General features: G+C 46.9%; 1 protein-coding gene across 2 annotated transcripts in view; it reads left to right on the top strand.

Moving 5' to 3' along the window:
- SRGAP3 (SLIT-ROBO Rho GTPase activating protein 3) overlaps positions 1–21,303 on the top strand; it is a 114,738-nt gene that overhangs the window by 60,894 nt on the left and 32,541 nt on the right. For both annotated transcript variants that reach the window (XM_034065992.1, XM_034065991.1), the window contains exons 4-6: positions 7,338–7,400; positions 13,017–13,202; positions 14,336–14,464. In XM_034065992.1, coding sequence (XP_033921883.1) covers positions 7,338–7,400; positions 13,017–13,202; positions 14,336–14,464 — 378 coding nt within the window. The remainder of the gene's footprint in view (positions 1–7,337; positions 7,401–13,016; positions 13,203–14,335; positions 14,465–21,303) is intronic.

Consider the following 21,303-nt stretch of genomic DNA (forward strand, 5'->3'; position numbering starts at 1 on the left):
CAGGCACCAGGCAGAAAGAGAAGGTAAAAAGGAAAGGCTTTTTAACATCATTAGTACTATATATGGTTTATTATACTTACAATAGGAGGGCAGTGGTACGTGTTTGTGTAACCTGTGTCCTCAGGTAGTCGGACAGATGTGGAGGGGTGTTCCCCAGCAGCAACTGCTGGCAGAGCTTTGGGATTGGGAATCATGGCCCTGCAGCTCATCACATGGTGAATGTACTTGGTGGCATCACTGGACCTTTTCTTCCGCTTCTGGGCATTTGTGGATGGCCATCCTTAGGGATGCTGTGCTGGGTAGACACAGCTTTTGCCTGGCTCTATGGCTTTTATGTTTTTCCTCAATTTTTATTGCTTGTTTTCAACAGGGGTAGCTGCAGAACTGTGGTTAGTGAGCAGGGTGAGTGCGCTGGGCTGTCTGCCTCTCCAAACAGCAGAGGGGCTCTCAAATCACTGCTTATCTTGACAGTTTAGCCTGGCCAGGGAGTAAATTTAATGTAATGTTTTTATGACCAGTTTCCTTCAGTTTATAGAGGTAACCTAGAAGTTAAACCACAAGGTCAGGTTTGGATTTGCTGATCTAATGCGGAATATCACCCCTTTTCCTGTTCTTCTGGCCTTCAGAAATGGGACGGGTTTGGGATATATTGGTTAGGTCAGTTCTAAATCTGTCTCAAAATGTACTTCCAGTTTGCACTTTACTCTGAACCCGTTTTTTGAGATGTAAATGAAGACTGTGCTTTTTATTTGTCCTGCTTTTGAGTATGATTGTGTGGCTGCCCCATCCCTGGCAGTGCTCGAGGCCAGGTTGGATGGGGCTTGGAGCCACTTGGTCTAGTGGAAGGTGTCCCTGCCCATGGTAGGAGGTTGGAACCAGATGAGCTTTCAGGCCCCTTCCAACCCAAGGCGTTCTGTGATTCTATGATGAGTAAAGTGCTTGTGGCATTCCTCCTGGGGAGATGGTACTATAGAGGACCACTGGGCAAATAATCCAACTCCAGAAGGGTCAAAGGCATCTGCAGTTGTGGTTCAGCTGCTTGGTTTTGTTGTAGATTGCTCTTTGATGGTAAATTAGGGTAACGTTTTTTTCCCAGAGATGTCAGTTTTAATTTCTCCTATCTAGAATTCATTAATGGGTTGTGACATGCTGGGGGCACATGGAGGAACTGGAAGGCTTTATGTTTTGTGTGTTAATTATGTCAATGTAAACAGTCTCAGCAAAAAAGCAGGGACATAATATCAGGGGTACGAGGATGTGTATAAATAAGAAGCAATCGATCAGTGTGGTGGGAAGATGCTGGGTGCTGAGCTGCTTCTCCCCTCAGTTTCCCAGCAGTGAGGTTGTTCATCAGTAAATTGGAGTGCTGTGTTTTGTTCATCTCCACTGAAGTGTTTTGTCCTCCCTCTGACCGGCAGTGTATAGTCCCTGGTGTTCAGATGTGCATCACTCAGGAGTGCCAGGGCTTACCCAAACCAAAGAGGGGGAAAGTAGGAACCAGTGGGGACTGAGATGGCAGTGTTTGAGTTGGAGACATTTAACTCCAGGTCTGACCTCATCTCACCTAGAGTCAGGGTGGCTTGCACTGGACTTACCAGCAGGGCTTACAAGAAGTAGAAGTTGATTATTAGAGATGAAGGAGAAACTAGATTACATTTGTTGAATCATTGGCCAGTCTGGTTTTGTAGACTGGGGTTCTGGCTGTGGCTGTGTTCAGGACAGCTTTGCAGGGTGCTGGTGAGCTGCAGGATACCTTGAGGCTTGTGGTTATGCTCCCAGGGAAGCTACAGTCTTGGCATCGCTGGTGTTCAAGTCCAGTGATTGATGTCAGCTGAGCAATCCACAGCCCTCTTGTTGGCCTTTCAGATACTTCTGAACTGCGTCCAAAGGAATACCAATTGTAGCTGTAAAAACTTGCCTCCTTCTTGAAGACCTGCAGAAAAAAGGTACTGAACTGTAGGGTTCATGCAAAGGTGGTCTCAAGGCAGAGTGTAGAGATGCTTGTAGTTGATGTTTGTTAAGGCAGGAACCATTTGCAAAATGTGAGTCCAGTCTGGATTTAGACTGATAGCTCTTTTGTCACAAAATATGTGGTTGCTCCTGTCCAGTGTTTTTTCTTTCTTCCCGTTCCTCTTTTCCCCTTCCCAGATGTGGAATATAGGAATTCCTGTCTCTGGTGACCTGGCTTCCTGAGGGTGTGATTTGGCTTGCCCTCTGAACTCGGTTTGTTCAGCTGAAGCCCTTCACACTGAAGCTGTGTAATTTTACACAGTCAGAATCCAACTCTCCACTTACATTTTTACCCCAGCAGTTGAACAAACTGTGCAATCCTGGCAATGCTTCAGAATGCACTATTTAACTTACTGCTATAATGGAGATCTTTAGCTGCATCCTATCAGTGTGGGTGATGAGGGCAGGAATAGCAGTGTAGACTGGGGGTTCTCCTGACACCTGGCCCTGTTTCTGTGACCCTCTAATCTGAAGCTGTGATAGATATAGACAGATATAGATGGTAGTTTCCATAGTGAGTGTTTGCTGGAGCCTAGAGACCCAAGACCAACATCTTTCCTTGGCGCTAGTGAGACTGAAGGCTCTGCTCCTGATGTCTGTCACAGTGAAGGAGGAGCCCATGGGGATATTAGACATGTCCTAACATTTTTGTTAAAAGGCCCACTAATGATACCATTTACTTGTTGCACTGACTGGTTATGGTGGCAGTGATGAAGGACACTTGTTCTCTAGTGGGTATGGCTTCTTGTTGCATGATAGTTGGTGCCTGAGATGTTTTACATCAGAAAAGCATCCTTGAGTGCTGGGACTGGCAGACCAAGCCAGAGGAGGCTTTCTGAGCTCGGACTGCTGTGGAGAGCCCAAGGGCTGAATGCAGATCAGAGCAGCTCTGGGTGGTTTTGTTTTGGTGGTGGCTCAGCCCGCAGCTTCTCCTTGCAGTCTCTTCTGGTGTCATGGCTGCAGTGGGGACCTCAAGATGGGTCAGGCGGTGTAGAGGACAAGCATCCTGTGTCTCAGCATCCCTGGCCTGAAGCTTAGCCAGTGCAGTTGGAATGAACAGGCAGCCTTCCAGCCTGCTCCAGCACACAGGCAAGCCCTGCTAATGAGGAAAATAGAAGAAAACTCAATTGGGCAGATTTCCCTGGAGTTTCCAGCATGAATCACGTTCCTGGTGCAGGAGGAGGTTATCAAGGCAAGTGTGTCAATGTTGCTGATAGGCAGGCAATAAATGGAGATGCTAAGACATATCAGTGCAGAGATCTGTCTTGATCTATTGTTGGAGAGAGTCTCCATCACCATGAAATCCCACAGCACACCCTCCTGGCAAAGGCAAACCCTGGGTGAGGGTCGCACTGCTGGTGTTTTCTGCCTTTTCCTCTCCTGCCAAGGCTGCAGGAACAAAGTTTGCTGCTTCTTCTAAGTATGGATTACAGGAAATTATACATTTGAGACAGAGCATTGCTATGTCCGAAATAACCAGGCTGCATTATTCCCCAGTGTGAGATTTAATGATGTTCCGTGACAGTGAATTTAATTATGCTCTATACTGCAGTGTCCTGGATGGAGATTTAATGAAGAAGTGGTGTCTGTCTGGGAGGGTGTTGTTTTCTTTGTCTAAAATAGGCATTCTTCCTTGCCAGTAGTCTGGGTTGCTGCTTCCCCTTACTTCGTCTGCAGCTGCAGGCATCTTAATAAACCACCTAACTGAAGCCATTGCTACCCCAGCAAGCAACACTGGTTTTCGGTAGGAATGGAAGGCATAAAGCAAGTGTCTAAATTGGAGCTGAGTATTGCAGATGGTACCAGGGAACTGGAATGACGTTTTGGCGTAGTCTTCCATAAACACACAAATGTAATTTCTCTGTTGTAAAAGGGGAGGCAGAAAGCTCAGAGGAGAGGCGAGTCCTTCAGCTTCATTCCTGCCTGTGTCTGGAAGAGGCTTCAGCATCCCGAGGCTGGACACCACCCGCTTGGATGCTGGGAGGCTTGTGATGATGCCAGAGACCGCTTTGGTCTTCAGGAACAGAATGCAGGATGTAAGCAAATGGGTGTTTAAATGTAGTAGCCACGTGTGGTCCCCCCTCAGATGGAATGGCACACTGCTGACTACTGAGCCAGTTTTTGGTGCTCTATTTAGGAGTCTAAAATTAGGTTTGAAAATTACAGCTTTGTGGACTTCCCCTTTACCACAGAGGAAGTCTGGGGCAGAGGAAAGAACTGCATCTGACCTGGGGACAGTGCTCCTACCGCAAGTCTCTCCTCCTCCCTTTGCTTTGGGAATGCTTTGACTCCTACAGCAGGGTCAGCCAGAAGGGTTATGTGTGATGCTGGACTCCTGCAGGCTTGGGGCCTATGGGTTCCAGAACCCCTGTTTGTAGACCCTGACTTTAGTATCTGGGAGGAGTCCATGCTTTTAATAGCTCTGGTGCTTCTTAGCTAGCCACAGTGAGATTTCTGGGAGCAGCCAGTGGCTGCTGGTGTTGGCAGGGAGAGAAGAGGCACTGGGGTTTCCAGCAGAAGAGTTTTCCACAGAGTATTTATCACCCCCATGGTACCTTATGCATATAAGGAAGCACACTGACATGGTGCACATGTAAGTGTGCATCAGTTGTGCTTCTGAGGATGAGACTTCTAATATCGTGATGTTAATTCACAGAAAAGACTACAATTATTGGATATTCCCTGAATGCAGAGGGCTTTTACTCTATGTATTCCTCACTTCCCTCTCTGTATTCAATTCTAACTTTTAATCACCTAAGGTTAAACTTCTCAAGTCTGTAGGATGTCCAGTCAGCTTTAGTTAGACCTCTCTGTGCCATGGGATTCTTTAGCCACCCAGCCAAGAAGCTGACGGGATGTTGTTTTCCCTGACAGCATGCACAAAAATGGAGTTATTTGAGGAAATCTGAAAGAAACTGCCTGTTGTTTTGATTCATTTTTTGTCTGGGGGAAGGAGGGTGTCTATACTTAGTTTAAATACATCTCCAAGCTATAATAAATGTTTCCTAGCCAAAAAGATTCCACAGAGAGATCTGGGGTGTAATTACAGGGCGGGCAGGGAAGCAGTGCATGAGCATCTCCAGGAGCATCCAACCGCTGGCTTTCTGAGTAGGAGTTGACTTGATCTGCAGCCAAGCAGTTCTGCGGCTCCCCAGGTTGTGCCCTCTCGTGTGAAATGCTGTGTTGATGCTGCAGGAGATCCGTGACTGGATCTGCTTCATCCTGCTTGGCGAGAGCAGTGAAAATACAAACTGATAATAGGATTTCAGCAGATGAAGGTGGAGGGAGGAAGATGTTGGGAGTTCTTATACTCTGTGAGCTTTGTCCTGAGCTTGCTGAACTCCAGTTGTGAAATTGGGAGCTTTATTATGTAACTGTGGTGTAGCTATTTCATAATAATATGTCCTTTTTGAGAGATATTTTGGTTCACTCGGGTCAGAATAGTGAAAATGAGCCACTGAAGACAAATGGGGAGGGTGGTCAAAGTAAAATCTGAAATGCCTGGGCTAGGAAGCCGTGATAATCTCCATTATGAAGTTCTGCCTGATTAGAAATTGCAAGTCCAGCAGCAGGTGTCATTAATGAATCTATCAAATCAATGTCAAAGATTGACAGATAATACTGTATGACTGGAGAATGTGTATCTAAGCGATTTGTGTACCCACAAATGCTTATTGTGTAATTTAAGTTACACAGGGGAGTTAATGTAGCCCTAACACAGCTCAGTGCGGAGAACGCAACAGCCACTTACCCACACCCAGTAATGCAGGTTTGGTTGAAGAACAGGCAAAGTCAAGCTGTAAGACACTTCTGCCGCACAGCTTTTGTGCCCTCTGCCAGTCTTAATGTGAAACAAGTGCACAAAATGAGGGAGGGTGTTATGTGTTATATCCATGCAGTGATTTGACTGTGGGCTGGAGGCAGATGCTGCCAGTGGAAGGACAAAGCGATATGGTCTGTAGTTCCAGATTCACCCTGTTTATTCATCCTGTTTGTTTGCAGGATAAATAAATTGTGTGATGGTCTCTGAAACCCTGGTTGAATGATCCATGGGCAAGCATCATCCTCAAATGGGAATGCAGCAATTCTGAAATAGCACGAGGGTTTGCTGTACTGTGTGTTCATGTTTACAGTCACACATTTCATTTTGTTAAAGATTTGTAGAAAATGTAAAGAAATTGAAATACCAGTTTACTTTTAAACCCACTGCTGCAGGTCAATTGGAAGAGGAGGTCATCTGTATTCGGGCTTTAATGTTCAGAAATGGAAAAAAACCCAAGCCCAGATGTGGATTGGCAGCCCTGTTGATGATGTCCTCTCATCTCCTGGAGCAAGAAGGATGTTAGACAGGGTTTCTGAAGTGGTGTGAATACAGCCCCTGGTGCATTTCTCATGCTGCCAGGGCTGGTTTGTTTTCTAAAACAGTATCTAGACTTAAAAGGTGCATGGCTTTAACTCCACTAGAGCACAAAACACATCAAGTCTTGTGTTTGGTGGGGCAGAGGGCAGATCTCCAGGGGAGCAGAAGGTATTTAAGATAAGAGCATCACCAGAAGCCAGTTGTGCTGCCAAGGTCCACCTGCCCCATTGTCAGCTGAGAGGAGGACATTAAAACCCTACAGGCACGAGAGGGGTTTCTGTAGTGTTGTTGTCTGTGGGATGGGTGTGAAGGCCTTTGCTGGGGACCCAATAGGGTCTGCTTGGACACAGGGGTGGAAGGGCTGTGAAGAAGTACTGCCTTCATCAGGAATCAGGTTGGTCACTTGCTTTACAAAAAGAGGAGAACAATTCACTGCATCCCTGTCCTACTAGCTCAGCAGCATCCCAGACATTGTTGTTCCTGCTGGTGCCATGGTGTCCTGTATTGATACTCCAGCAGCGCTGGAGACCCTCAGTGTACCTTTGATCAGATAGGAAAAAAACCGTCACCTCATTTCCTCTTCCTGAGTTTGAACTGGGCATTTGTAGGGATCCCATTCCCCCTTCCCATGCCTCCTCTCTGTCTCTGGAGTGTGACATGGAACTGTGGTGTGCTGGAGCGTTCAGAGCGAGGGCTGAGTGTCTGTTTGCTGCTCTTGACACTTAACCTGTGCAGGGCCTTAAGGGCAATGCGCTTCTGCTGCTGACCATAGCTGAGGATGTGCCACAGTACTGTCCACAGCATGGGCAGACAGCTCCGGTGAATGCAGCTTGCGGGTAGGATGAAGATGCATACACACAGAGTATTTGGAAGTCATACAATTTTACTCTTCCCTCCAAAATGAATTTTCCTTTCAGAAATGCATATTGTGAGCATAACAGTGTCAACTCTTCTTTCTGTCTTCTAGAGTAAAGAGATTGGCTTACAGATGCATGAAGAACTCCTGAAAGTCACCAACGAGCTCTACACGGTGAGTAATGAGCTGCCCCTACCCATGCCTACCCTGTGCTGCAAGGGGAGCACAGGCAATGTGATTTGTTAGAGCAGAATGTCTGCTCAGTGTTTCAGTGGCTTGAGGAGCCACCCCCCTGCCGTACAGCCCATCAGTTCCTCTTGCCGTTGTTAGGAGTGTTTCACTCCTCACTGGTTTTGATGGCTGCAGAGGAGGATTTCCCACCGGTCCTCCCGTGAAGTGCTTCTGCAGGTGCATCAGGCAGCGGATCATGCCATCTAACTGCTTCACTTAAGCATAAATGGAGATGTTGTAGGCAAGATCCAGTGTGGTCCCTGGTGTCTGTACTGCTATCACCTGCCAGGACTTCTACACCGTGTTGTTGCCTTTAGGCCCCTTTCAGGTTTCACTGGGTTGGTGGTTTCTGCTAGGTACTAATGGCTCAGCAGTTGCCAGTGCTGGCTTGTGGCTGAGAGCTGCCCTACTCATCCAGGTCTCATGGCCTGTGGATGATGCCTGATCATGGCCTTCTGCTGAGAACACTTCAGACTTGTGTGTGTTCAGCTGCATCTCCCAGCTGCCAGCAGCACTTAGGTTGTGGAACTGTCCCTGTGCCTCCAGGTGGAATTGTACGTTGTTATTCAGGACATTGCTCTTCAAGCAGGTTTTCATAATAGGGCAGTGGAAATCTTTGTGTTGCTTCTGTCTCTTGCCCTGTGGCAGTTGGTTTTGTTTGTTTTATTTATTTTATTTGTGGTTTAGGATCAACAAAGCAATATTAAGTCTGTCTTGTGTTGGAAAATTGAGATGATGTATTTGCTTTCTTTGGTTGTATCTGTTACTGGTACATAAATAACACTGCAGTAGGTTTATTCCCAAACAATCATTTTATTCCATCTTTTTGAAAAATAGGCCTAAACAACAGAGCACAAATGGCATTATTTGAAATTTCTGCCATAAATCTTCTCTAAACAGGTTTGTTTCTGCATTGGTGGTTGTAGGATTCAGTTTTTCTGAGACCTGCAGTGTGGGTGGACAGCCAGATTGGATCCAAAAGCCTGTGTGAGATTTGGGAGTGCGTTGTTGACGGTTGAATGTCACAAGCTGTGGTGGTGATCAATTAAGATTAATTACAAGTGCAGCGTGACTGTTGTAATTAAACAGATGCAAAACAAGGAAAGGCTAAGGTTGGGCTGACCTGAATACCTGTGGACCAGCGTACTCAGAACCCAAACATGGGATAGAGCATCACCTGAGGGACACGGTTAGGTCAGCTTCAGGTCAGGAGTGCACTGAGGTCCAGAGTGTGTGCAGTTGTTTAAGGAAGAGCATAGAGAATAGTTGTGCTCCCACTGAATCTGTGGCAAATTTCATCTTTGCTGGAGCTGAGATTTCTGCACCCCCCCCCTTCACTGCTTTACTCCCACATGCTGAGCATGAATGGTGAAACAGGCTGGAACAGCTGGAAGAGCTTTGTGTTTTCTTTGACCTGACCTTGCTGCTGAGATAACAAACGGATTGTGTCATCTGGCTGGGAAGGAGCAGGGCAGAGACACGCTTATTTCAGAAACTATGATGAAACGTGAAGAAAAAGCAGGCTGTGTTGGGCAAGATCATGTTAAACCTGCTCAATGCAGAGCAGCTCCCCTCCAGTCAGTAGTTTCCTGTCCTTGAGATATCAGGTGAAACAGGCTTGGTCTGCAGGTTGGTCCGGCATGCTGGGGGTGTTCTTCAGGACTGGCATGATGGTGATGTGTTCATTGCAACACACTGGCTACCCAAGAGCAGCATGCTCAGGAGCAGTGGCTGCTGACGAAATCAGGTCCAGAATAAGGGTCCCTGGCTTAAAGGACACAAAGCTGCTGCTTGTAAAATGTCATTTGTCTGCTGTCAATGCAAGGAAGTCATTCGTCTTGCCTGTGGCCAAGCCTTGTGGCCCTAGTACATCTGTGCTCTGGCTAGGCTGCTTTTTAAGCCTTTCAGAGGGAAATTCTGTGCACTGTATGGAAATGATACATTTTTACAGCCTTCTCAGGCATTTGCTGTCTCAAACCAAAATAACTAAATTGACTTTAATCCAGCCTTGTCGCTGTTCTGATGCAAGTCACCCTGTGGACTCTGGGTGGAAAAAACTAGACCCAAAAGCCATGCTGATTTTAATTAAAAAGGAAGTAGATGACTTTCATTCTGAAGTGGGAGTTGCTTGTGAACAGCTTTACACAGAAATAATTCAGCTGTGAGCTAAAGCCAGCCTCATTCTTTTGATTCCTGCTTACTGACTCCAGCAGACAGATATCAAGTTGAAGTCCATAGAGGCTGAAGGTTCTTTGTTCCTCTGCTCACGTGTCCCTTTTCTTATTGTAGGCATTCCTACCTAAAGAAGTCAGGCCAGAACTAGGGTAAGGTAAACAGTAACCCCAGAGCAGTGTTCTGGTAGTATTTTCTGTAGGCTCAGGGGATGATGTACCATTTGGGCTATGGCACTAGCCATGGGTTACTTGATGTACGGGCTTTGTTTGCTATAATGCAGGGACATGGCTATAGCTGAAGGCAGAAGCATGCTGAAGTCCTTAGAAGTACTGTCACGTGAACCGGTGTGATTCTTTGTCACAAGGTGTTATGGAAGAGGAGTAATAACTGTGAAATGAATTGTATTAATTAGAATAAGATCTACAGATACATTGCCCACATTAAAAGTAATAAATAAGAGTCATCATTCCCTGTGTAGGTGGTCATGACTTGGAAGCTTTCCCTTTCCATTGGGAATGCAACGATGGGGAAGGCAATACCTTCATGGCTTACTGATGTTTTCTGTCAGTGTCATGCTGTAGAAATCATTGGCTGTATGGCATGGTGGAAATGTGCTCTGTGTCACACCATAGAAATCCTATAAAAGGGACATGTTTGCTCCCATTTTTCCTAGGGAGAGGGAGGTCAGTGTGCATTGGTCTGATGGATTTCTCCATTTCTTAGACCTTATGCCCTAAATGTCCCTGAGGTTGTGCCATAGGCTCCCATCCGAAGAAGGGGCTTGGGTCTTTGGCAGGCTTCCACCTATGGCCGTGCTCATCTCTGCTTCACCCTATGTGCTGAGTTTGTGTTTTGGTTTCCTTGACTGCAGGAAGGCCTGAGCCTGGGTTTACACAGATCACCCTGTTTCAGATCTGGCTCCTCTGCTGGGTCAGAACCTTAATCACCAGCTCTGTAGAAATACAAAGCACTGAAGACAGCAAACAGTGCCATTTGTGGCTGGCATTTTGGCAATGGCCTTTACCCAGAACATGTTATTAATGTTGGAAAACACAACTTATGTTGTTAAATAACCAATGAGCATTGGAACATATTTTTCTCCCTCCACTGCAGCTAATTAACTTATTTGCAGAGAAGATCCCAGGGACGCAGCTGTGGCAGTTCTTCTCTATGGCACAATAGTGTAAGACACGGACAGAGTAACTTGATTGCAAGTGATGAGAAGGCACGAGGGAATTGCGGATCAAAGGGCTGATTGCTGCAGTACAGGTACTCCCCATTGGAAATTAAGGCAGATATTAAAACAGGAGTATCCCTCAAATTTCTAAGTGTGAGCTGGATGGCCTAACAGTTGATGAGAATGGTTGGCACAGTGAGCTGTTTAAGGCATCTGTTTTCAGCCACATGGATGCTGAAGTCTGGGGGAAGTACTTTAATGGCTATTAGGTTCTTTTGCACTTTGTTAAAGAGACTTCTGCAGGACTTTTAAACCTGGGTCTTGTGTTACCTTTCCAGGTTTAAGCAGGGAGAAAACATGGAGAAGGAGAAAAAGGACCTTTGTTAAGGAAGGTTTCTCCGGTCATTAGCAAATAGATCAATCAGAACCTGTGCAAAGGTACCAGATAGCAGTGGGGCTCGAATCCCCCTTGCACAATGGAGTCCTGCCTTGCACCCCGGCTTCCAACATTCCTCTTGCACTCCCAAGAGCCACTGAAGTCCATGGGAAGAGAGGTTACAGCAGTGTGTCCTGAGGTCTGCAGCAGTGGTGTAGCCCTGGGAGAGCAGAGACCACTGGTGACTTGTGCTCAAGTTTTTCAGGTTAGGTTTCAGTCTCATACCCTTTAGATTTCACAAACCCTATGCAATCTGGACCACTAATTGTGCTTTCTGTTGCATTGCTTTGGGCATCTCTGGCTGCTGGAGAAACCTCTTTCATGACTGCCCAGCTGTGCTGAAGGGCAGGACTTTTCTTTCTCCCCTTCTTCCGAGTTTTTCACAGAAGGATGGAGGCAGCAAAGATGGGGATGGCTCAGTGAAGCCTTCTAGCCTTCTCCTTAGGAAGCCCCCAGAAACCATCTGGTTTGTGTGTGTCCTGTGACATTCACTGCGGAGACTGCAGTTTGGGTCTGGAATTTGAAGGATTTTGGAATAAAGCAGCTCAGAAACAGGGGGCACACCTTGGCTTACGATTCCTTGCAGTTGCCTAAAATTATAACTGCCAGTGATGGCACATTTGTGCAGGCTTCGATGCGGCATTTGGAGCTCATTTGCAGCTGACGTTTGTGCTTGGCAAGAGGAGACATCATATGTTTCAGTGCAGCCTCATCCAAGTTAAACACTGCTGGTTCCTGCTGACAACCGCAGCTGAGGAAAACTCTGTATTTTCTTCATTAAGGCTTGTGCAAAGATACTCTGCTTTTGTGGGTTCCTGCTCCTTTTTGCTTCATGGACCTCGGCCAGCCTGTCCCAGTGCCACTGCCAGTGGTGCCCAGGCCCTGTGTGAGGCTCATCTTCAGCAGGAAGTCAGGCATCTCAAGCCTTGTCAAGGCAATGTGAAATAAAACATCCAAATCCTGAGGGGAGATGATAAAAGGGGACAACGTGACTAAAGGCATAAAGAGAGAAGAGCAGATGTGTTCCTCTTGCCAGCTCCATTAATATGATCTCAATGTGGCCTTTGGGCTTTTGTATCTGAAAGAAAAGGCTGTGGTAGCAGTTTTGCCTGCAGGAGTTTTCTTGGCAGTAGATCAGCGTGTCTATCCAGAGACACTGATGGTGATCTTGAATTTAAAGGACTAGGTGTTGCTGCAGTCCACACTGGCACTAACTCTGCTTCCTGGAGAGTTAAGTGGTGATAAGAGACAAACTCCATTTCTGCTTGGAAACTGTAGCTTCAAGATGGGACCTGCTGTTAGGATGGTAGAGCAGGGGTTATGTCGATGGATTGGCTTAGCAAGTTCAAGTGGAGGAACAGAGGGGTTGGGTCGAAAGTGACTTCAGGTTGACTTTGGTCTCCTTACAGTCTCTTGTCATGGAGACCCTTTATCTCAGCTACAAAGCACTGGATGTCATTTCTAATTTCCCTGTAGGTAGATGCACATTACTCTTTGAATTCTGGTATGTGCAAGAGGCACATCTCAGCCTGGTCCTGCAATGGTGACTGAGCAGGGATAGTGGTTCTTACACCAGCCCTCTGCCATTTTGAAATAAGGCTAGTTATGGGGTTCATTTTGTGTGTTTCCTTCCCACCTTATTGTTTCTTAATGCCACAGTGGCCACAGACAGCCCAGGGCTGTTCCCTGCTGCCCATGGCTGTCATCCTCTCTTGCACTGATGCTTCGGGTGCCTGTTGGGCAGGTGACTCTCAGACTTCTGTTTCCTCAGGTGATGAAGACCTACCACATGTATCATGCAGAAAGCATCAGCGCTGAGAGCAAGCTGAAGGAGGCAGAGAAGCAGGAGGAGAAGCAGTTCAACAAGTCCGGGGACATCAGCGTGAACCTGCTGCGGCACGAGGACCGGCCCCAGCGCCGGAGCTCCGTCAAGAAGATTGAGAAGATGAAGGAGAAGGTGGGTGAGAGGCAAGGGTGGGGGAGCCAGGCTGGGGCAGGGCTCCTGGTAGGCAGGGGGCTTGGCTCCAGCCCTATCCGTTTCCATGCACCCATTCCAGTGTCTGTATGAAGGGTTAGGGGGAATGTCGACCATGTGTCAAAGGTTAAGGTGTTTGTGCATGGCTGGTACCCAGGGGGCTGTGTGGAAGACTAAGGACAGCAGCACACTGGTGTGTCTGGTTGGGCACAGTGATGCTTTCAGAGCTGGACACAGCACCCTGCAATGAGGGGCTATGGTTTGTTCATGACTTGCTTTGTAAAAGAAGCACTTTTAACAGTGGACAACAGCTGTCCCAGGGTTCCTGCAGTCAGAGACTTGTGGCAGGCAGAAAAAGGGTCAGATATAGAGAATATCAGGGTTTCTTCCTCTGCAGACTGTCTGGGAGTTTAAGTGCAATATTCAGTTGGCTGCGCTAGTCAAAACACTGAACTCCATTCTGGCTTCAGCAAATCCCCCCAGGTCTCGGGATCTCCAAAACTGAAATTTTTCTACCAGTTTTGGAGGAAAAAGCAGTACCTTCTCCGTTTAGGATGAGTTTGCTCACACTGACCCCACACTGAGACATTGTCTAGCAGCGCTTCTTTGAAAGGTTGATCTTTTGTTCTAAACCTTCCAACGAGCGATGTGCCTGAGTGAATGCCCCGCTCTGGAGCACATCTGCTGTCCTACAGTGCTGAATTCTGGGTCCTGTTCTAAATTCTGTAGCTTGGGCCTCTGGGCCAGATTCCGCTTTGATACAGCTGCATGAATGGAGCAAGTCCAGATGTATGTCAGTGTTTCTGGGAGGGAGATTTGGCCCTCTGATTTTGATTGATGCCAAAACCTCCATAAATGCACAGCTGAAGGAGGAGCAGCTGTGCTCAGGATGCGCTGGGTGCAGCTGGGCAGAAAGCACTCGTTGTGCATTGGCTGACGGTACTGGGGATGTTCAGATGTGATCTCCTCCATCCTGGAAAGGGTGCCTGTTTTCATAGCTGATAACAAATTAACACATCACACCCAGGCTGCAGGGTGCTCTGGGGCCCTGCAGCAAGAGAAGCTGTGAAAGTAGCATCCTATTTGTGCTCTGACAGTGCATTTTGCTTTTCCAGAGACAAGCCAAATACTCTGAAAACAAGCTGAAGTGTACTAAAGCCAGGAACGACTACCTGCTGAACCTGGCAGCCACCAACGCTGCTGTCAGTAAATACTACATCCACGATGTCTCTGACCTCATTGATGTAAGTGCTTCCTCCCCCTGCAATGCATCCTGCCCTTTTTCTACTGATAAATGCACAGCTGAATCTTTGGGTCCTTAAATGAGCTCTCATGTGGGGTAATGAAGAGGGTGATTGTTAGGGCTTTAAAATGTGCTTAACTGGGGCCTGAAAATGTGCTTTAAAGTTGGATTTCTTTTGTTTTTCTCTGTGATGGTGTGTTTTCCTCCCTGCTGAACACAGACATTCTACTTTCCCCTCCGTTGATGTAGGCACATATGAGCAGAGCCAGAATTGCCATGAAATGGGAGTCCCAGAATCATAGATGGATTTGGGTTGGAAGGGACCTTAAAGCTCATCCCATTCCAACCCCTGCCAGGGCAGGGACCCCTTCCACTGGAGCAGCTGCTCCAAGCCCCTGTGTCCAACCTGGCCTTGAGCACTGCCAGGGATGGGGCAGCCACAGCTGCTCTGGGCACCACTCATAGTCAGCCTCCTCTGAACTTTATGGCCACATGATCACGCAGCAGAGTAATTGATTCATATTCATGCTACACACAACTGCTTTCATCAATGACTGGAAAAAAGGTGGAGGTTCTCAGTGTAACTGCAGGGTATTGAACAAGCCTGAGCCAAACACTTTGCTGAGTGCATAGGCAGGGAAGTCTGGATTGAGCTTCGTGGTTCAGGCAACCTCCTTTACAAACCTGATATTGCGTGCGTATTTTCTGCACCTTCCATGTTGTATTATGAGCATGTTGAGGTCCTATTACCGGTATATTTGGTTCTGCTCTCAGAACCGTGCAGACATGGAGGGACCACGTTAATTCCTTCATCTGCTGGTTCCCACAGAGCAGGGTGTCCTGCAGCTGGAGCTTCTCAAAGTCCAGAGCCTTGAAGGAGAGTTTGCCTTGGGGCAAGCCAGGTGGGCCTGAGGTTTCCTCCTGGCCCATCAATTAGTCTGCATTTGAAACAGATAAACTGTTATGAAGATCAGATACATCCTTGGTTTTGTTGTTGAAACAGAATGTCTTCTCTCTACCACATGCATCTGCAGTTTCCATGAGGACGAGCGGGCACGTAGCTCTCCTCAACTTTGGTGGCATCAGGCACACGCAGGCAGTTAAACACATGTGGAGATGCTTTTCTAGCTAGGGAGGAGCTTGTATCTGAAGTGCTCTTTGCACAAAATAGCCTCAAGGCAGGAGCTGCTGAAAGCAGGTTTCTAGTGGCGGTAGGAATTGTTTCTGTATCAGTGACTCCTATGAGCTGCTCTTAAATGACTTGAGAGAAGGGGTTTCCATTTCTTCCTTTAATAGGCATCTTCATAGTGGCATAGAGTGCGTGATGCAGTTTCTTCCTGCTAGAGTCGCTTCAATGAGCACATAAATAACTGATCTGTAAGTACTGAGTCTGCTGGTTTCACTGTTACCCAAATGTATAATTTAAAATGTGCTGGAGTGTTTATCTCATTCCCTAACTCAGTTACATTATTCTTCTAAGCATTAATTAAAGTAAATCTGATACAAAACCCCTGATGACTTCAACATTTTGAGATAAAATATTCTTAGCATATTCTTTGTTCTCTTTAAGGTGTATTTAGCCATATAAAAAAACTACTGACTTGATCATAGGGATGTTTGAACAGCAAGGTATGCTAATACCTTGATCAGTCTGTGGAGCTTCTGCTTTTATGTTCTCTTTCTCATTTATTTTTTAAGCTAGAATGACTTTTATTAATGGAGTTTTGGGGACTTGGACTTGTTGGAGAGCTGCCGAGTTCCATTTTAGTCCTGGCTGTTTGTATTACTCCTCCCAACTTGATTTCCTTGCTGACACTTCCACTGGAGTCAGCAGATGGCTCTTCTTCCGCACTCCAGGAATCCCTTCAGGGGACTTTAACTATAGCATCTTCAACTCTGTGCAGTTAAATTCCCCATGTTATATACATTCTGTTCACCAAAGAAAACAAAATCTTGGCTGTGGGAGCTGCTCACAGGTGTCCTAATTTCAGATCCTCAAAGGAAGAGCAGATTATTTGAGCAGACTTTTGTACAGATTCAATGTATTGTGCACGTGCATGGCAGGGAGGGTTTCGGCACAGATTCTGTTCCCTGTATCCCACTAGTACTGAAAGTGGTTGAAAGAAAAGGCAGCCATCAGATCCAGCAGCATTGGGCTTCCTATAGGTTTGTAATCCACATAAAGGAAAATAAAGGAAAGAGATTGTTTTGAAATGAAGAAAACAAATATTTTTAGATGTAGTTTTAGAGTTAGAATTTTAATCTTAGTATGTTTAACCATGATACGAAGATGGTGCCATTTGCAAGCACCAGGTCTGTACCATGGTGATATGCAGGATACAGGTCCCCTGCCCCTTGGGGCAGCCCTGCTGTTTAATAGCTCACAGCAGAGGGGCTCTGAGCACAGAAGGTGAATTTTGCCATTGATCAAGAGCCAGCAGAGCCCTTGGCTGCAGCAGTGTGAGCAGAGTGAGCAATGCAGGGCCCTCTGTGTGTGTGCAGGGGGAGTGTGTCTGCAGGACATGAGTGTGGATGGGCTCCATGGTAGGAACAGAGTTCTGGTTTAGCTCAGAACCTGGCTGACTGTGCTTTGATGGGATCCTGCCAGTGCCCGTGTGCTGCAGTTATGGAAGTGCTGTGTCACCAAGCGGGATGACTAATGATGTAGCAGGCAGTCTGTCCAGGACACAGGAGGGGTGATGGTGCTCTCACACACCCTTCATATCAAGCACAAATTGCCATGTGCAAGTTTTGATTTGTAGGCAAATCTGAACCGTCAGGATGCTGGAGCAGCCAATTTAGCACCATTTCCTCCAAATCCCACCTGGCTCAGTGTCACCCATTAGGCACAGCCTTGACATATCTTGTGCCCTCGGCATCACTGCAGCACAGTGACTTCTATAACAAAGCCATTCTGCTAACCTCCTGCTCTGTGGAGAAAGGAGGTCCCAGCTGCTCCGGGAAAGGGTGGAGAGTCCTCCTGGGGCTGTGGTTTTAATGAGAAATGTAAAACTGGCTCAGAGGAGCCGTGAAGTGGCACAGAGCGTGTCTGCCCTCCCTCCGTCTCCAGTGGCCTTTGTTTTGTCCTTCAGAGAGGAAGAGAAGAATGCAGAGACAGATCCAATTAGACTTGGACCCAAAGAGCTGTGCCTCTTCCCTTGAAAGAAGCCTGTGTTTATATTAAAACGCCTGGGTTCATCTCTCATTTCTGTCATTAGCTATGTGACCAAGTTAATCTCTTTGGCCCCATGTGTGAAGTGGAGATAAAGCTGCTTATCCATCCCACTGGAGTTCTCTGTGAAATGGCTGTGAAATATTTTGAACTGGTCACATGAAAGATGTCACTAGATTTAGTGGAGTAAAACGTAAGGGTCGGTGTCAATGCGTCCTGAGCCACCAGAACTTGTTCAGCCTCCTGTAAATCCTTTTAAACCAGCAGCTTGCTTCTCTATGGATTAGTGTGTTTGGCATATCTGAGGCAAACAAGCAAGTAAAAGGGGGGAACTGTGAGCAATTTAATATTGTTACTGCCAAACGGCTCAGTCCCTAGGAAACTGAGCTGATGGCATTGTCGTTTTTCACATGGTCAAGTGATGCTTATTGAAGTTATGAAACAGAAATGGCAGTCAAAGTTGTTCTGCCAGAAATCTTCAGTTGGCTTTACTTACTGCACAGTAAACTCTGGGTTTTGCAGCAGTGTCAAGAGAGCAGAGGCCAGGAAATATATGTATAAGTGTATAATATATCTTTAAAGAAGGACTAAATTAAAAAGGAGGAAGAAAGGGAACAGAGCAGAGCAAATAAGAGCTATTTGTTTCCAGCTAGCACTGGGTACTGTGCAGGACTAGGAGTTAAGCTGCTGTTACCTGGTAAGTAGGGTGATCGATGGCAGACTAGCTGGGATGCTCAGGTTTTAATCTGGGACTTGCCACTTGCACCAGTGAGGCACAGGGTCCAGCTCTGTGCCAACAGCCTTGGCAGTGGGACTGGCTGAGCTGGGCTGTCAGACACCACGGCTGTATTCCACGTGTGGGGCTCAGCCTGCCAGATAAGAGGGAGACTCAAAGGTGCAGAAGCCACACACCACTTTATTAGGATCTATTTTTAGGCTTCTCCTGCAGCTCATGTCAGGGTTGTTTCTATCAGTGGCTAATGCCTGGGCCTGTCTGTGCCTGCAGAGCTTTGCTTTGTGCAGCACTTTCCCTGTGTGACTGCACAGGGATGTTTCCCTGGTCTGAGCAGCTCTGCGTGATGCCACTTGCCTTAATGAAGAGATACTGATTTATACAAGCAGAGGGTCTCTTCTGGGGCTTTACTCTCTTGTTTGAAGGGATTTTTTTCCAGCATAAAGAGCTTTCCGGTTCCACAAAGGCACAGAGGTTCCTCCCACCCTGTCCTTCGGCTGGGCTCTCTGCCAGACACCAGGCTCCTGCCAGCCCCAAGAGCCAGGTATGTTTTATCATGGAGACTCCATGCAGAGCATCACAGTCACCACACTGTCATGCAGGGCAGCATCTGTAACTGAAAACTTGAGCTCTCCCAGGAGGAGTGCTTGTACAGCAGCTTACCACGTGTGCAGCTGCAGCTAGGAGACTTGGCTGCAGGGTATTTCAAATAAACTCAACAGTGCAGCAATAAAAAGAATAAACGGCTTCCACCAGGAGGAATTAGGCTGTCTCAAGAGGCTCAGTGCCCTTTACTGCACGGCTCCTGTGTCCCTCTTACCCGGTTTACTGCAGGGGCAGCAGTTTGGGAATGCCACCACAGCCCACAGCTGTCCCTGTGGCCAGGGAGGGAGCGCTGGAAGACAGAAAATAGGTGTTTTTAGGAGGTGCTGTCAGTGACTTTGCAGAGAGCAGTGAGATGGGGAACAACTACAGACACATGAGTGCTAGCGCTTCCCAATGGGAGGCTACAGTGGATGGCAGTGACTGTCCATGACTGCACAGGCAGGGGATGCTGTGCTGCCCTGGGGGTGGAGAACAAAGCCCTCAGCTGCTGTGGCTGCAGAGCTAACCCTTGAGCTTTAACAGAGGGGCAACAAAACACACCTGAGCTTACAGGGAGCCCCAGGCAGTAGTCCTGGTGTGTGAATTGCCTGGGCAAGGCAGAGGTTGTCAGTGGAAATGGGTGATAAAACCAGAACACTCCATATGCCTTTAAATGCTTTATACATTTCAAGAGAATTAATGGAGTAAAAAGGGTTAGATATGTATGACTTCTTCCAACACAGAGCTGCTGCGGATGAAGGAGAGGAGAGGAAGGAGCTGCATTTATTTACTTGGTTTCCTTTCAGGAATTCCATAGGATCATAGAATTTGACATAAAATTTGACCTAATTTTTTCATTTACCACTCTCCCAGTTTCGTAAACTTCCATTACTCTTCTGTATGCAGCTAATAATTAATAATAGCTCCCTGTTTGTAAGCAGGGTCCATAAATCATCATATTCTAATAACTAAGCTGTTCTCGCAGTACTATATTAAACTGCAATAGAAGCAATACCCACTTCTTAAATTTTGCCAGTCCTGGCTTTGATAATATGACAAACCTACGTTTTTTTGCCAAAGTTTGCATGTAGCAAACAGTTTATTCCTCACGGGATACCACAGACATTGGACGTGGCTTGCTGAGTTAATTAAGCCCATGTGCTGATTGTTTTAGAAGTGTCAAGCAGACTGTACATTTTGCTGCCTGAAGACTATGATTGGTCTTTGTCTGACAGACCTTGGTAGCCTGGTACAGAATAGCAACAGTACTTTCCTTTAGAGAGCAGAATTTCTTCTTGATGCTTCGGGCTGCTTTTCCCAGTGGCTTGAAAGAATGGCCTTGAGGTCTTAATGCCCTGAAGAGGTCAATGTACCAATGCATTCATCTTAAAAACAAAACCAAAACACCACCACCCCAAACTCAAACAAGCAAAAACCCTGGTCCCCAGAATCCAACCCACCAAACGCCACAAACACCATTGGAAAGCCTGCAGAAAATCCACATGGGAGAGGGTGTAGGTTAAAAACCCTCCAGAAAGAAGCCTGCTCCAGGGACCATAGAGTTAATTAACAATAGCTGGATTCAAAAAGGACTACGTAATATTTGGCTCTGTAATACTTACAGTTAAGGAACCTTTGATTAGAGATAATCAAATCTCATGCTTCAGGGCGCAAGTTGATTACTGCAAGGGTCAGGGAGGATCCTGTCCTTCCCTTGCCATACCCACACATCATTCCCTGTTTGGCTAAAAATAAATCAGTTGTTCAGGAGTTTTTATGTCTTGGTTGCTGCCTCAGGGAAAACACTGAACCTGATGGACTGTTCCTCTGGAAGGGATTTATGACAACTGTCAAACACTGCAAGCCAGGCCATGGCATGCATGGGGGACCCTTCACTCAGTTCAGGAAACACCTTAAAAACATGTACTTGTCACTTGGGTATAGGAGAAAGCCTTCCTGGCAGCGTACATCACATCCACCTAGTGTTATGGCATGGGCTTCCCTGTTGCTGGCCTCAGACCACAGAAACCTAATAGCTCCCTGTTAATGTGTTACGACAGCTGATGTACTGTGTTGTGATACAGGCATGGTTTTGTTGTAAGTCAGAAATACAGGAACTCATGGTGGCAATCCAGGGTGGTTTGGTCCCGTGCTGTGCCAGATGTGCAGGTCACACCTTCACCCCATGTACCTGATGTCTGGGGTGTGAGCTGCATCCGAGCCCCTCCATGTAGGTGGTGTCTGGGGGGTGATGCCAGCATTGGCATTTTGTGGGCAGGGGAAGGGTTTTGCCAGGTGGTGCTGGGCTGCAGCACACCTCTGCATGGTGAAGGGATCTGCCTACAGGTTG

This window comes from Melopsittacus undulatus, chromosome 9 (assembly GCF_012275295.1).
Source record: "Melopsittacus undulatus isolate bMelUnd1 chromosome 9, bMelUnd1.mat.Z, whole genome shotgun sequence".
Classification (NCBI taxonomy): domain Eukaryota; kingdom Metazoa; phylum Chordata; class Aves; order Psittaciformes; family Psittaculidae; genus Melopsittacus; species Melopsittacus undulatus.